The following is a 16,553-nucleotide window of genomic DNA, read 5'->3' as shown; positions in this document are numbered from 1 at the left end:
GAAAAACAGTTGTCTATTATTAAGTGGAGTTCACACAGGGCTTGAAACAGCTTTGGTGAGTGATTATTTAGATTTTTACAAGTGGCAACATCGACTTCATTACACATCATCTTCAAAATTTTTGTCTATGGTTTGTGTCCATTGTTTTTCTACAATGTTATTTTTCTGACTGCTGCTGGTGGACGAAAAATTGGTTTCGCTGCGTCTAGTGTGAGTTTGTTCTAGTGTTCGTGTTCGATATTGTGATTTATTCGAAATAGATCACGAAGATGTCGTCACCGAGCGCTGGGAAACGTCGCATGGACACAGATGTCATCAAACTGTATCCTTTCTTTGTTATCGTCATTACAAAGAACCTATTGCGTTCGAGGGCCACCATGTAAATAAGTAGCTGTAGGGCCGTCAGCTGATTGTCACGACCCTATATAAAATCAATATGGGGTGTGTTTTTATTAAGATTTCTTTGTTGTACCCTTATGAAAGTTATAAATAACATTTTATTTGAAGGTTCGTTAATGTAGATCTTTGACTATTTGTCTGGGTGAAGAGCGTGCATTCTTTTCAAGTCTCCGTGGGCCAACGTATCTATATATAACGCGTTGATAAACTAGTAGGTAGGTGCGTTACGTTAGCACAGAGTACTCTTCCGTGTCTGTCGAGTGCTATATTTCGTAATTCCCTATGTAGGCCATGGTCTTGATTGCGCACTTTTTTCTCTATGTATTATGGCCTTACGCGCTCACTATACGGATTACGAACCTATTATGCGTAATTAATACTTAATACTACTGCATACACCATTGCTAACATATTTTCTTTGTTACTATGAAGTGTAGCTACCAAATAGGGTGCTATGTTTCTTTGTGGTGCAAAGTTTCCATGAAATTAGCATTGAACTGTTAAGTTTAAATCATAAATATGTATTAGGCCATCTGTTTTTGTGTTATGTTCACCCGAGAGTATTAAAAATAGACTTGTCACTCATAACATAAACAAAAATTAATGTGCAGACATTTTTTAATATAAAAAACAAAAGTCATACTCTTTGTTTATCTTGTGCTAAACTTTATTGCTTGATCCACCTACTCAAAGATTATGATTTTATAAGTTCATTTGCATTGTGTATCATGCACCTTATAAAAAATAGTGTTGCAACTTGCAACAACACAATGCATTTTTTTATGAACTAAAACCTTCACTGTAATTTGTATTACAAATAATGGTAGTTGGTAACTGAGCTATAGTTATTAATATTCATATAGCAACAATAACAAGGAAGTAATTCTATTGTTATAATAATAATTATAATGTTTTATATTGTGTTATCATCTATTTGACCAACTGTTGAGTACCTATTTCGTATAAACAAAATAAATAGGTAGATTGTTATAAAATTTTGGTATAAATAAATTTATTTAAACTACACAAAACTTTCTTACATTTCAAAATGTATGATTAATCTTTGTTTATAAATTAACAAGCACTAATTAAGTTACAAATAACATAATTGAATTATATCATGCTTACAGGGAATATAATTAATAATTAGGTATCACGTAATATGTAATTTATTAGTATAGCAATATATCACTTTTTGCTATTAATATTCAGTCACGCAAAATGGATAAAAAAATGTATAAGTAATTATTAAAAAATCTTTTCATTTGAATCTAGTATTACCACTTAAAAAAGAGTATAAAACAGTGTCAATGATTTCATATATCTTTTAGCTTCTGCCCAAAACTTCGTCCGCAAAGATTTTCTGGGATTTAAATTATCTTATGTGTTAATACGGGTTATAAGCTATTAGTGTACCTTTCATTAAAATCTGTCTAGTACCTTCATGAAAGAGTAACAAACATACGTGCATCCACCCATACTTACTTATGATATTAGTAGGATTTAAGCGATTAATTTATTATTCCTATGCATCATATTTAAATGAGATCTGTCTGCAATCCATAACCTAATTAAAAATATGCAATTTCATTCACAAGTTTCATACAGCAGACTGTAATGCTACGCTATTAAAGTAAATTGTAGCAGTTGCAATTTTATATGCGGTTAATAAATTCAGTGTTGTATCTTTTGCGGTCCACATAAAGTGTAAAATCCTGTGACAAGGTCTCTTTGGGTGTGTAAACAAAGTTTGTTGTAACTGGTAGAAGGTTCCAGAAACCAAAACTTAGTTGTTATTTGTAACTTTCATTTCATATTTCACTCACAATATATTTTTTACTCAATATTGCGGTTTTTTACGTACGTTAACTGAAAAATTATACTGAACATATTGAAGAAAATGGTGAATGATCCTGCTTGTATTTGCTCATTTTTATTGACCATTGTGTTCGTTGACCCTAAAGGACTTGTTTTCAGTCGGTTTTTTATCGGCACGCACATGTTAATGACGGCGAAACTGCATTTTTCTACCTGATAAAGTACGTGAACAATCTCGCGAAAATTTTATATTGATGCTAAAATCTATAACTGTGCAGGTATTATCTTAAAAATAACTTTCAATGCTCCCAATTTTATTTTAAAAAACATGTAATAATGGTCGGCTGTCTAATTAATTTACGTAATTTCGTAATTACTATGATCTTACGCTAAACCTTCTCACGTTTTTCAAATTATAATTTCGGTGGGCTACATTTTGAAATGATAGCTTTCGTGACTTGAAAATCGTGTAAAAATAAAACCACGAAGCTTTCTAACTTGAACTGAAGGCAGTTTGGCAGTTGCCATGCATTCTTACACGTTTAAAAAAAAAACTAATTGCATTATGTTTGCGTTCAAACTTCGAATGTGAGGTGATGGCCATAGCGAATGTGTTTTTTTTCTGACAGTTATTTTTTCACGCTTGTTATCGTGCAATGGCTATTTTTATTTTTTATGGAAATATTTTTTGCTATCTTTGATCTATTATTCGTAAATAAAGAATGCTGGAGAGTTCAGTTTCGATTGCCGCGAGATGAGCCAATGGTTATTTACAAATCAATAAAAATTGTACTTAATAGTTGAACATGGTAATCTAACATTTCTGTTTACTAAAAGTATTCTTATATATTTAACTATTTAGATACTTTCGATAATAAATATATTTTTAATTAGCTATTTCGTTTAATAATCGCGCTTATGGTTCCCTAGAGGACACGAAAGTCTAGACCGAGTTTAATTAATATGTCTTTATATTTGTTGTTTTAATTGTACTTGCTATAAACAAACAATAACTGAGAAGTTAGTTAAAAAATAATCGGTCAAACCCCCGGTTTGTGAGGTACATTAAGCGGTAGTTTATCTATTCAGTAGTTAAAACTCATACAAAAAAACGCAATTGAATAGATAAACTACCGCTAAATGTACTAGGAAACCGGGGGTTAGTTATGTTTAAGAGAAAAAGACTTAAATTTTTCCCACAACTTACACAATATAAAATAAAATCTACGTAAATTAACTAAGCCATAATATGAAGGTTTAAAGAACCCTTAAAAACACTCCAAAGTAAAAAAAATCCGTTCAAAAATACGTAGTTATGTATTATGAAAAATATTCACAAAAAAAAACAGGGACAGTTTTAATACTAACATTACCATAGTAATTCTGTTTTATTTGTTGTAAAGCAAAGGCATTAGGTTTACAGCCATCGGCACCTGGTACACGATACTAATTGTATTGATTCAGGCATTCATGACGCCCAGTGACGTCTAGAATGCACATTGAAATAAACAGAGCGCGAAACTGATTCACTGGCTATCGTTAGTCGATTATACTGATGTAGGATGACTAATCGATTGATTTAGTTTAATTTTTGTTGATAATTTTCTTATAATAGTATGTTAAATGAAGAAGAATAATATTGTACAGATCTATGAATTATTGTATAAAATAAATAAATTTAACCCATTAATGTCCCACTGCTGGGCAAGGGTCTCCTCCCGTAATGAGGGAGGGGTTAGGCCTTGAGTCCACCACGCTGGCCAAGTGCGGGTTGGGGACTTTGCATGCCCTCAATAAATGTATTAAACAAATTTTAGGCATGCAAGGTTTCCTCACGATGTTTTCCTTCACCGTTGGAGCAAGTGATAATTATTTCTAATACACACATAACTTCGAAAAGTCATTGGTGTGTTGCCTCGGATTCGAACCTGCGACCACTTGCGTTGGAGGTGCCAACTTAAACCAATTTTGGTAAAATATAAAAGCACGTAAGGTCCCTTCAATTGTATAATTTTGGTTTACTTTGTTATTTAAGTTAAATTTTATGCTTCTTTTATTAGTAGAAAATAAAAAGTTTATAAGGTTATTATTTTGAAAACTAGAACAATCATGATTTTTTTATAAAACTGCTATCTTCCACCTGCAACTTCGCCCGCGAGAAAAGAAAAATACATACTAGGTTTACCTCGCAAACCCTAAAAATATGCTGCTAATATTAAATAGCAGCATATTTTTAGGGTTTCGTATGTCATTCCAAAATAACCCTATTTCACTCTAGATGACATGAACAATGATAAAATTATTTATTTTAAAACGTAACAATAGAGTAGTTTTCTCATTCAATAACTAAGTTATTTCGATCAAGATAAGATAAAATATCGCGTTTCAAATATCAATAAATTCTTTAAAGACACGTACCCAATTTAAAAATGTTATTAATATGGACAATTAATGTCTCTGGTCATAGCCTAGAGATAAGTTTTCGCGGTAAAAATATCCGTGATTTTTACGAAATTAATATTTCTTTTCACAATTTTCTTTCTATTGCATCAATTTAGTCACGAAATTATGTTATTTTTTCATAATCTCGTGAAGTAATGCTTATTACGTTAGGTTTTAATCGCTTTTTGTAATGTTCACGCAATTGGAAAAACATTGATTTTCTGAATACATAGCTCAATTGTAGTAATAATTATTAAATTATACAGTTAGATTTGTTTACGGTTATTAAATGTAAGATCTTGTCTAATTTAAAACAAAATATATTGACCAAAAATATTTTTTTTAACTGACACGACGAAAAAGTATTGATACTCGGTTTTTACTGCGGAGAATAACCTTCTTATGCTCATTACAATAGCAATGGACTTTAGAGATATTAATCACTTTTAAAAGTCCTATACATAGTGTCCTATACGTCCATACTAATTACTATAGTACAAAAATATCCACATTATTTAAAAAAAGCTAAAATATCTATATGATATACTTTCACAGCTAAACGGCAAAATCGATTTAGATCAGTGGCCCAACCAGTGGTCCGCGGACCACCGGTGGTCCGTGGAAGTCAAAATATGGTCCGCGAATGATTATAAATTTAAATTTTTTAGACTATAATATTACACTTTATTTTTAATATACTTACATTGTGGTCCCTATTAACAAGAATAATATAAAAGTGGTCCCGGACTAAGAAAAGGTTGGGAACCCCTGATTTAGATAAAGCGTAATGATAGATTAGGTACATCCCGGGGAAATAAAAGCAACATTTTTTATTGTAAATCTGTTTACACCGAGACAGTAATTTGTTTTCATCTCTTCTAGAATCTTGTCCTTGAAAGAAAGGTGTAAACAAGTGCGTCAAAGATTACTAATTATTACGCAGTGTACGTAAAAATAAAGTTCTTATACTATTGATAAACAACGTTGTTTTTAACTGACGCTAGATTAAATAGTTGTGATAACGATTAAACTATTGAAATTTTTACGCCCGTGACCGTGGCCGATGTAACTCGGCCGAAACGTCGAGTAAAATAATGAAAAAAGTGTTGAAAATTGGTAATCTTTGATTTGCGTTTAAAATACGTATGATGTCTGTCTGTCTGTCAATATACGTTTGTTAGTAAAATGTACCCGAATATGGCCGGTGACTGTTAGAAAAATGTGGTCTAACTAAAAACTAGTCAAAATAGTAATTTTTCACCATTTCTCTATTGTATAGGTACATAGATTATAATAATATGACTTGCAAACTAATATGGTTTTTACCCTTGAGTAACCTCGTGATATAATTTGACCCCTGAGGTCGCCATAACCACCTTTCAACATTAATCTCAGTTTAATGAACTCTATACTATTTGAGATACGCGAAAAGGGGTATTTTCGTACCTACTTGATATTATTTGGTACTAGCTGACCCACGTAACTTCGCTTGCGTCACATAAGAGAGAATAAATCAAACTTTCTCCGTTTTTGTAATATTTTTTTCCTGCTGCTGTGCTCCTATTGGTCGTAGCGTGATTATATACAGGGTGTCCCAAAACTCAACGATAATCCGAGACAGGATGAAAGGCCAAGTCATACCGGCTATGGGAAAAATAAAAAAAAATTCCATATCACTTAGTTCAGCAATAATAGACACTTTTCAAAAAAGTTGAAATTCCACACCCTTGGTCGCATTTTCAAGTCCTGTGATCAACAATGTCACAATTTCGCTGTGTTTTTTTGAATTTCGTGATCTTAATTAAATATGCTATTAATCGTATAACAAATTAATGCACAAAACATTGTTAATTTAATAAAAAAAGTTAAGTTTTAGTGAGTCATCTTTCTCAAAAATATCGTTAGTCAACTTTGACGCTTCATATTGAAAAAAAAATGTACTACACTATCCTTGGCAAGTTATTTCAAAAGTTGGCGCATTTAATCAAGATTTAAAAATGGTATAACACTTGCCACTTTTCTTGCCATTAAAAATGTTATTTTTATTTGAACGAAGAGTATCCTCGCAAATGGATCGGACACAGTGGCACAATTTTATGGCATCCTCGTTCCCCCGATCTAAATCTAGTAGATATTTTTTACTGGGAATGCATAAAAGAAAAAGTTTATTCGAAATCAATACAAAATCTATCAGAACTTAGCCAGAAAATTGACACAGCGTCAAAGGAAATAAATGCAAGGAATTTTGATTGACTGGTGCAAAGGTCTTTTGTAAGGCGTAGCAGAGCCTGAATTCATGCTAGGGGAAAGCAATTCGGAATTACTTTAGTTTAAGGAGAATAATTAAATAAGATCGATGGTTCGTTCATTGTTTTTTTTTAAATTATTATAACCTATTATGTTTATTACATTAAATATTTGTTATGGACTGACTCAATTACCTCTTTACTAAAAATAATTGCTTTCCTCTGGCACGAATACAGGCTCTGCAACGACGAACAAAAGATTTTTTCTCCAGTCAAGCAAAATTCCTTGCATTTATTTCTTCTGATGCTGTGTCAATTTTCTGGCCAAGTTCTGATAGATTTTGTATTGATTTTGAATAGACTTTTTCTTTTATGCATTCCCAGTAAAAAATATCTACTAGATTTAGATCGGGGGAACGAGGATGCCATAAAATTGTGCCACTGTGTCCGATTCATTTGCGAGGATACTCTTCGTTCAAATAAAAATAACATTTTTAATGGCAAGAAAAGTGGCAAGTGTTATACCATTTTTAAATCTTGATTAAATGCGCCAATTTTTGAAATAACTTGCCAAGGATAGTGTAGTACATTTTTTTTTCAATATGAAGCGTCAAAGTTGACTAACGATATTTTTGAGAAAGATGACTCACTAAAACTTAACTTTTTTTATGAAATCAACAATGTTTTGTGCATTAATTTGTTATACGATTAATAGCATATTTAATTAAGATCACGAAATTCAAAAAAACACAGCGAAATTGTGACATTGTTGATCACAGGACTTGAAAATGCGACCAAGGGTGTGGAATTTCAACTTTTTTGAAAATTGTCTATTATTACTGAACTAAGTGATATGGATTTTTTTTTTATTTTTCCTATAGCCGGTATGACTTGGCCTTTCATCCTGTATCGGATTATCGTTGAGTTTTGGGACACCCTGTATAGCCTATAGCCTTCCTCGATAAATGAGCTATCTAACACTGAAATAATTTTTCAAATCGGACTAGTAGTTCCTGAGATAAGCGCGTTCAAACAAACAAACTCTTGAGCTTTATAATATTAGTATAGATTTACGACAGTAATCTATGTCACTACAGAGTTCTCTTCTGAATAAGTATTAGTTAACTTGTCAGGTAGATGCCAGGCACTTGTGTGCTGTCTCATAGTCTCTCTTTCTATCGGATAGGTTATCCGACTCTTACCCGTTAGCCGTGGAACTGGTGGTAATAAAATTGTCGTAGTCGGTTTTTTATCTCTCAGTAATAAGAACTTGATATTCTTATAAGATTAATTTTAATAGTTATTAATATAATAAACGAGCTGACCCGCGCAACTTCGCTTGCGCCACAGAGAGAATGGGTCTAAATTTTCCCCGGTTTTGTAACATTTTTCGTTACTACTCCGCTCCTAATGGCCGAAGCGTGATGATATATAGCCTAAAGCTTTCCTCGATAAATGGTCTATTCAACACAAAAATAATTCAATTAGAAACCAGTAGTTTCTGAGATTAGCGCGTTCAAACAAACAAACTCTTCAGCTTTATAATATTAGTAGATGAGTACCTGAGTCTTGTCTGTCTGTTATGCATCCATAGTATCATACTAACGTGCCTAAACAAATAATTTTAATTATTTTACTCGCGGCTACGAAACAATATCTTAAAAGCTTACATTCTTCTTCTGAATATTGTCCATTTTTCTGCCAATTTCATTTCAAATGCTATCTAAATCGATTCAGCGGTTAACGAGAAAGAAACGAACAATATTTTTGGGTCGGTTAATCTGGCAAATTAATATAAACAAAAATATAGTTGACTCTTTTCAAATTACACATTTTCGAGATGACTATAACTTGCATGACAACGCATTTCACGTTTTCCCGTCTCATGACGGGCATGACGCATGCATGACGTTTAAGTATAGTCAGAAACATGTCGTAGCTAAATTAATTTGATTTATATTTCGTTCTATAGTCCAACAAGTTAGTAGAGAGCCTTGGAATGTAAACTTATCTAGATTATCTATTATACTAATATTATAAAGCTGAAGAGTTTGTTTGTTTGATTGTTTGTTTGAACGCACTAATCTCAGGAACTACTTTTCCGATTTGAAAAATTCTTTCAGTTTTAGATAGTCCATTTATCGAGGAAGGCTATAGGCTATATATCATCACGCTTCGGGTAATAGGAGCAGAGTACCAATAAAAAATGTTACAAAAACGGGGTAAATCTTGACCCATTCTTTTTTATGTGACGCAAGCGAAGTTGCGCGGGTCAGCTAGTCTAGATTATAACTAAGAATTCTGTGTATTACCGAAATGAAGTAGCTGTATCCGACTGGCCACCGTCAGCTGAAAAAGCCTACGGGTCACTAATGCTTAAAATTCTTAATATGGTACTTGACTACTTAGTCAAATCAGCTACTCTTTATGAAATGTCAAAAACACATTTTAGTATAGAAATACGGTGTAGTGACGTCACAGTGTCGTATTTTCGTTGGTATCAAATGAGTCCTTATAAAATGTTTCAGTCTGTATAATGTAATAATTATAATTTTAACATTATTTACGAAAATAAGTAGCGTGAGCATTTTAGATGAATCTTTTACAAGTACTAGTATTTGTTCCGAGCCTAGTTGTTAATGTATCTATATACGTATGTCGTATATATTTGAATAATATACTTTATTAGTATGTTTATCAGTTATTTGGTTACCATAGTACAAGCTCTGCTTAGTTTGAATCAAATGACCGTGTGTGAGTTGTCCAATGATATTTATTTATTTATAATAATTTTTCGTTCAGTTAACTACCCAATTTCGTACACCTCCGCCAGCTCTGAACCTTGTATACAATCTCTCTTCTAAGTTGTTGGACTATAGCGTCTTTGTTCTAAACTCATATGGTTGAGTTTTATGAATCATATATTTTTGTGTCCAATTTTGTTCCGAGTAATGAAACTTTATTAAAAGTCTCTTGCCCTATTTTTATAGAAGCAAGTTCAATTTCAGTACATTTATGTTACCAAACAATTTGTCCTTTTATTATATTGTCTTTCTTATTGTGGTCAGGGTTCTCAGTAATGAGGAATAAGGCTTGGCTTTTTGGACTACCCCCTTTTTCTAAAAAAACTCAGGGCCCTCCATTACTCGACATTTATGTACATATTCTGTGTTTTTGTTATTACTAGCGGGCGATATCGTCCACTTTGGGAACCTATGGTGTAGACTGTAGATCGTAATTGAATTTGCCGAAACTACTTTTCAAATTAATAAAAACTTTTTGAAAAATGTAAAGAAAATTTTTGACTCTGTCGCATACAGAAGTCGGTCATTTGATCGTACAAATGATTTGATACAACATCCTGTTTCTGACTCGATAAAATACACTATATGTTTCTGACTCAATAAAATACACTATAAACTATCTCTAATTATATTCTCTATCGACTAAAATTAAATGTTGTAGTGTTCTTGTAAAATTAATTCAAATCAAATTCTACACTAGTCTAACTCATTCTGCGGTTAAAAGTACGAAATAATTACTTACACGTATTTATTTGTTGCTAAAGTCCAAATTCGCTGGCCTAGTTTTTGTTTGTAAAATACCTATTTTTCTTTCACCTCTAACCTACCTCAAGGTACACGAAATTAATTAAAATAAATAAGTACTTACATTAAGTTTCTTGTTAGAAATAATGAAGACTTGTTACATTTGTTTCTTTTCGCTATTTACTTTCTACTGAAATACTGTAATGATGTCACTTTTTCAGCATTAAGTTATGCGCAAACCACGCGAATTATAACTTTTATCTACTGTCTAGTCACTCGGTGAAATACCTGTAAAAAATACCAATAAACAAGCTATATTTTCTGCTAAAGAAAGTCTCGATTATTTTTGTGATCTCTGGGTTCCTTTACTTTCAGTGGAAATTTTCATGACCAACAATAATTTTAAAAAAGCCTTGTGTTTTTCATTACCCCAGAAAATAATTCCGCAAACGATTCGTTGCCAGGCACTTCTCATTGACGTCGTTAGCAACAAGGATTGTTCTAAATTATAATTTAACACACGTTATCGAGTTCCGAGGAAAATGAGATATAAATTTATAACACATAAGGTTAAACCAATGAACTGAATAATTAATTACTCCATATTCATATTTTCGTGTAACTGCTGATAGATAGACTGTTTCGGTCTATCTTTTAAGCGTTATAGGCAAAATCATTGAACCGATTTTAATAAATATTAAGTATATAAGTAAATGATTTAAATCTAGTTATAAAGTACAGGCTAGATTTACAGTAGAAAACAGCCGACTTGTGTATTTCTATGAGATTTACCGTAGCTATATTTACCTACAGCGCAAATTGTTATTTATGTTTATTATATCTAATCTATATTAATAACGAAGATAAGGCGTCCCTCTGAACTTATCTTAAAGGTAGACAACTTCTTTATAATGTTAATAAAAAAATCCACTAATAAATAAAATTCTACAAAATAAAACCGATTGATTTCAAGAACATATATACTAGTTAAATTTATTTATCATAAAAAGTACATTTTTAAAACTGCAATTAATATTTATTAAAAAATCATTTGAATACAAAAAATGGGTGCTGCAATACGCAACCAGACGCCAGGGTCCTCGACCCAGGGTTCCAGACGGTCCCACAACCAGACAAAGAACCAGACATCCAGACTATATCGATTGTGTCTGCTCACTGTACATAATTAATAACACAGTCTGCATTTACGCATATAGGTACATTTTTTATCTATACTTCTAATATTATAAAATTGGAGAGTTTCTTTGTGTGGTTGAACGCGTTAATCTCAGAAACTGCTGGTGCGAATTGAAACATTTTTTAACTGTTGGATAGCCTATGAATCAAATATGTGTTTTCAGTTATTTCAAATATTGACACTTGCTGTCAAAGATTTTAATAGAGTAGTTGACTGGGTTAACGAAAAAATATTAAACTTGTATGTCCTCGTAAAAGGTTCATCCAAAATACTCATCCTATGTAATTTTTTGGTAATAAATATTGTTGAAATGAAAATTATTACAGACTACAATATTATATTAGGCACTCATTTGATCTTAACGAAAATACGATACTAGTGACGTCACTATAACGTATTTCCGTACTAAAATGCGTTTTCGACATTTCATATAGAGTAGCTGATTTGACTGATAGTCGCTACGCTATAGTTTACGCTTGCGTGTCCGCCTGAAAAATATGATTTTAATTGACGTAATTTAATATCACTTTCAGTTTCTAAATCTTGACTGAAATATGAGAATGGTTTATTACGAAAACACTTATTTAGTATTTCACTTTTACTTCGCTCATCATTATTAAGTAAGATTTTGTTAATTAGTTATAAATTGGACTCTTAGTTTTTAATTGGGACTAGTTTTTGTTTGCCGTTATTCGCTCGCGTGGAAATATTCTCTACCTTCCTTGCTATGCTTGATAACATAAATCCTATCATATAATTCTATAGTACCTATTAATCGGTGAATGGTAACTAACGGTAGCCAGGTAAATGGAATTGGCTCGCCTGCTATTACAAAGGTAAAGGTTGAAATATGGGTGTATTCGATACACCTCTGCCTGCATCTTTGGGTATAACAGCGTGATATTATGTATGTATGCAAAATTAAAGTGTCCAAACTATTTTATGGCTTAGGTCGCTACGCCAGTACCATTGCGTCGGGAGGTCGTCGGTTTGATCCCACACGGAACAATTATATGTGCCATCCACAAATAATAGTTTCGGGTCCGTGCTTTGTGTCTGTTTGTGTTTTTAAAAGCGACACATAACCAATTCTTAATACGGGAGTGGTCTTTAAAAAAGAATATTTACGCTCGTTTTCAATACCATCAAACCGGAACAGGTTAAGTAAACCAAGGTTTACTTAACCTACTGTCAGTAGTTAGTTATTAAGCGCAACTGGCTATGAACTAAGGGATTATGTCATTGAAATAGCCCTCCACGTAAATAGTCACAATGAACGTGTACGCGTGGGCTGGCTCCATTGACGCAGTCTGCTCTACACGCAGTATGACCCGCTAATCTATACTAATATTATAAAGCTGAAGAGTTTGTTTGTTTGTTTGTTTGAACGCGCTAATCTCAGGAACTACTGGCCCGATTTGAAAAATTCTTTCAGTGTTAGATAGCCCATTTATCGAAGAAGGTTATAGCCTATATATCATCACGCTACGACCGTTAGGAGCAGAGTAGCGATAAAAAATGTTACAAAAACGGGAAAAGTTTTGATCCATTCTCTGCTATGTAACGCAAGCGAAGTTGCGCGGGTCAGCTAGTAGAATATATTAGGTCGGGGAAAAGGTCTTTTTGCATTATAGTATGTATGCACTTGTAATAAAATCTTTTCTCTACACAAAAAAGCTCGATATTTGGGTACCTCACGAGCTCACTGAAAGAAACCCAATGAACCGTGTACTCATTTGTGATTATTGAAGCCAAAGAGTTTTATTACAAGTTCATACATACCATATATAATGCGAAAAGACTTTCTCCCCGACCTAATACTATTACTTGTATTTGTCTCGTCAATTGACACTGGAAGTTGTTTATTTGTGTCAAATATTGACAGTTGCGTGTCAAAAATAATTTATGAACTAAAAGAGTATTTTTTTAGCTTAATTATTGACTATCATAGTTATATTTATGATTACAACCATACAAAGTACTTCTTCTACCATCTTCATTTTCTTTTACCATCAACGGCTGAACCGATTTCACTTATGTTTTTATAATATTCCTTGAAGAACGAGGATGGTTTTTACGCAGAGGAAATGCAAAAAATTAAGAATTGACGGTTAGTCGATACGCAGTTCTCCGGGTCAGCTAGTTAATTTATAAATTAGTGACTACCGTAGTTAAATTTAACTATTTCAGTACTCAAGAGAGCACGTAAAAGTGAATCGAGTTATTAACCCGAGATGAAAGACCCAAATCATCCATAAAAATACGATCTCAAACTACAAACTAGTTAAAAGCAAGTCATACTATTATCGGTATATTGTAGTGTAGATAAGTGATATGTGTAGCATCGAGCGACGACGGTGTCGCGACGTCATCGCCACGTTATGACGCAACTACGTCTATGCGCTTGTCATACTTGCGTACTGGAAATTAGTTAGATCTTTTCTTTGTAAAATTAAACCAGTTTTCACCTAAATATACTTCCTTATTATTTTATTAATACTAGATTCAGCTTACGCAAAATTATCTTGGGGTGTTCTGTGTCTAGATCCATGATATCAATTATCTTGTAAGGCTTTGCGTGAACAAGTTATAAACATTCATATTCCAACCATTTATAATACTTCGTATTTACTAGTACACTATATCAAAAATAACCATGTACGATTTGTTACAATATCTCTATCACAGTTAAACATATAAAAAGCAAAATACATTACAAAAGTTATGCTTTTCTAAAGTTAAATGTATAAAAGAATTGAAAATGTAACTGATTAGAGATAATCAGTCAACATGCTTTAAGAATGACAAACTTAAAAATATTTCCATCGAATAACAACAATGGTGTCTATTGTTATGCTGGGGCTACATTAGCGGGCTATGGCGAATATTCGTGTTAACGCGATGAATGTGGCCGGGTTCATCGTGTCATCGCGTAGTATTCGGGCGAAGACGATGTAGTATCGAGGAGCTGTCGGTAAACTGGCGCGAATCAAAGGGATTTGTCGCGCCAATATTCGCTTAGGTGGCTACATCTACGTCAATTCAGTGTCGTCCAGACTTCGAAGCGAGACGGACGTGCATTTAATTTTTTACACTATGGAGTGGAGTGACATTTTTAATTTACCGCTCACGTCTCCGCACAACAAACTGAACAGCACAAGGCACGATGCATCGCGTCAACTCGACACGAATCTTCGCCCGCCTTAATGTAGACAAGAACATCGCCCATACCCGAACACGATGTTTTTGTCGCGCCAACACCATACGAATCTTCGCTCGCTAATGTAGCCCCAGCATTACAAAAATAACCACATGTTTTGTGGTTATTACAATACACAGATATTATGAAGGAAGCAAAGATAGCGGTGATAAGATTACGAATGTCGGTCCTTGCGGCTTGTGACCTAGTATCACAGTTTTGTACTCAAAGTGACTAGAGAAATGAAAATCGAAGACATTTAGGCACATTTTCATATCAGGGGTTTATTTAATCATCATAGGGTAATAGTTAATCACCAAAGAATGGAGATGCTCAGTCTGAACACTACTGTAGTCCAACAATTTAGTAGAGAACCTTATATGCGAGATTCACAAATGACAGAGGTACCTATGAAACATTCAGAATTGATTTGTGTGTGACCTGGCTCGCATAGCTGGCGGAGACGTGTTTTTAAAATGTACTTTATTTTTTGAAAGACAGACATTATAATAATCATCTAGTTAAATCGTGTCGGTTAAGACTCTCTACAATATTGTCGGACTATAAGCGGTCCATCCATCCATAGAATTACTGATTCAAAGAGTTGCAGACCGGTGATCGTAACTAGTTATTAGACGTCATGTTAAATCATGGTTCAAGTTCCATCAAACCCCTTACCCCCGGTTTTGAGTACATTTAAGGGTAGTTTATCTATTCAAAAGCGTTATTTTTATATGAGTTTTAACGCTATTGAATACATAAACTACCGCTAAATGTACCTCAGTATTATGTATTAATAAAATACGAGCATTACGTGTTTGATATATTTATTGACAGAGAATGCCAAATCGTTATATGATTAATATATGGCATCTACCATAGAGTAGAAGGAGTTTAGGTGGAGTTTAGGTTCACCACATTTCTCCCCTCCTAACCTCTTAGCTGTTCTGCTGAATATAAGATGCAGCCAACACCTGGTTGAGGTGTCGGCGCCAGACATCGCCGTTGTCGGTGCGGATCTCATAATGAAGTCGGCCTAGACGTCTTGTGATAGTACCAAACTGCCAATGGTGCTTAGCACTCGTGTAGTCACGGGCCTGTACTCGTTCGCCGACTTCCAACTGTCTGACCTTGATCTCTTGATGTTTTGATGTAGTTTTTTTATGGGTGTTTCTAAACATGCAGTGTAATGCTGTTCGAACTTCTCTTCCAAACATTAACTGATAAGGTGTCTGACCATTCAAGTTTGGTGTCCGTCTGAGGCGAGTTTTTACCATGACAAGTTTCTCTTGAAGATTACCCCTTTCTCCCTCTAAGCTTCGTAAGATTCTCTTGACTGTTTGTACGTATCGTTCAGCTTGTCCATTGGTTGCAGGGTGGTATGGAGCAGAGGTTTTGTGCGAAATCATACAGTCTTTTAGAAATTTTTCGAACTCTCCCGATACGAATTGTCGGCCATTGTCTGAGACAAGGAGTAGAGGTGTTCCATAGGTGCAAAATAGTTCTTTCAATTTTTGGATGCACCAAGAGCTTGTCGTTGATTTAGTAGGTATAATCTCTGTCCATTTCGAAAATGCGTCTACAACTATTAAAAGATAGTATCCGTAAACAGGTCCGGCAAAATCAATATGAAGCCTTTGCCAGGGGCCCTTTGGGTGTTCCCAGTGGTGTAGTGGTGCTTTCTCTGGTTCATTTTGTTGTAA

The 16,553-nt window shown here is 33.6% G+C and overlaps 1 protein-coding gene across 1 annotated transcript in view; it reads left to right on the top strand.

Annotated features, from left to right (window-relative positions):
• Positions 1 to 112: 112 nt before the first annotated feature.
• UbcE2H (ubiquitin conjugating enzyme E2H) overlaps positions 113 to 16,553 on the top strand; it is a 30,738-nt gene continuing 14,297 nt past the window's right edge. The window contains exon 1 of the mRNA XM_076131240.1: positions 113 to 322. Coding sequence (XP_075987355.1) covers positions 270 to 322 — 53 coding nt within the window. The 5' untranslated portion in view covers positions 113 to 269. The remainder of the gene's footprint in view (positions 323 to 16,553) is intronic.

The sequence above is a fragment of the Anticarsia gemmatalis genome, chromosome 25, assembly GCF_050436995.1.
Source record: "Anticarsia gemmatalis isolate Benzon Research Colony breed Stoneville strain chromosome 25, ilAntGemm2 primary, whole genome shotgun sequence".
In the NCBI taxonomy this organism is placed as follows: Eukaryota; Metazoa; Arthropoda; class Insecta; order Lepidoptera; family Erebidae; genus Anticarsia; species Anticarsia gemmatalis.
The sequence above is the reverse complement of the archived record's forward strand: the minus strand, read 5'-3'. Positions and strand labels throughout refer to the sequence as shown.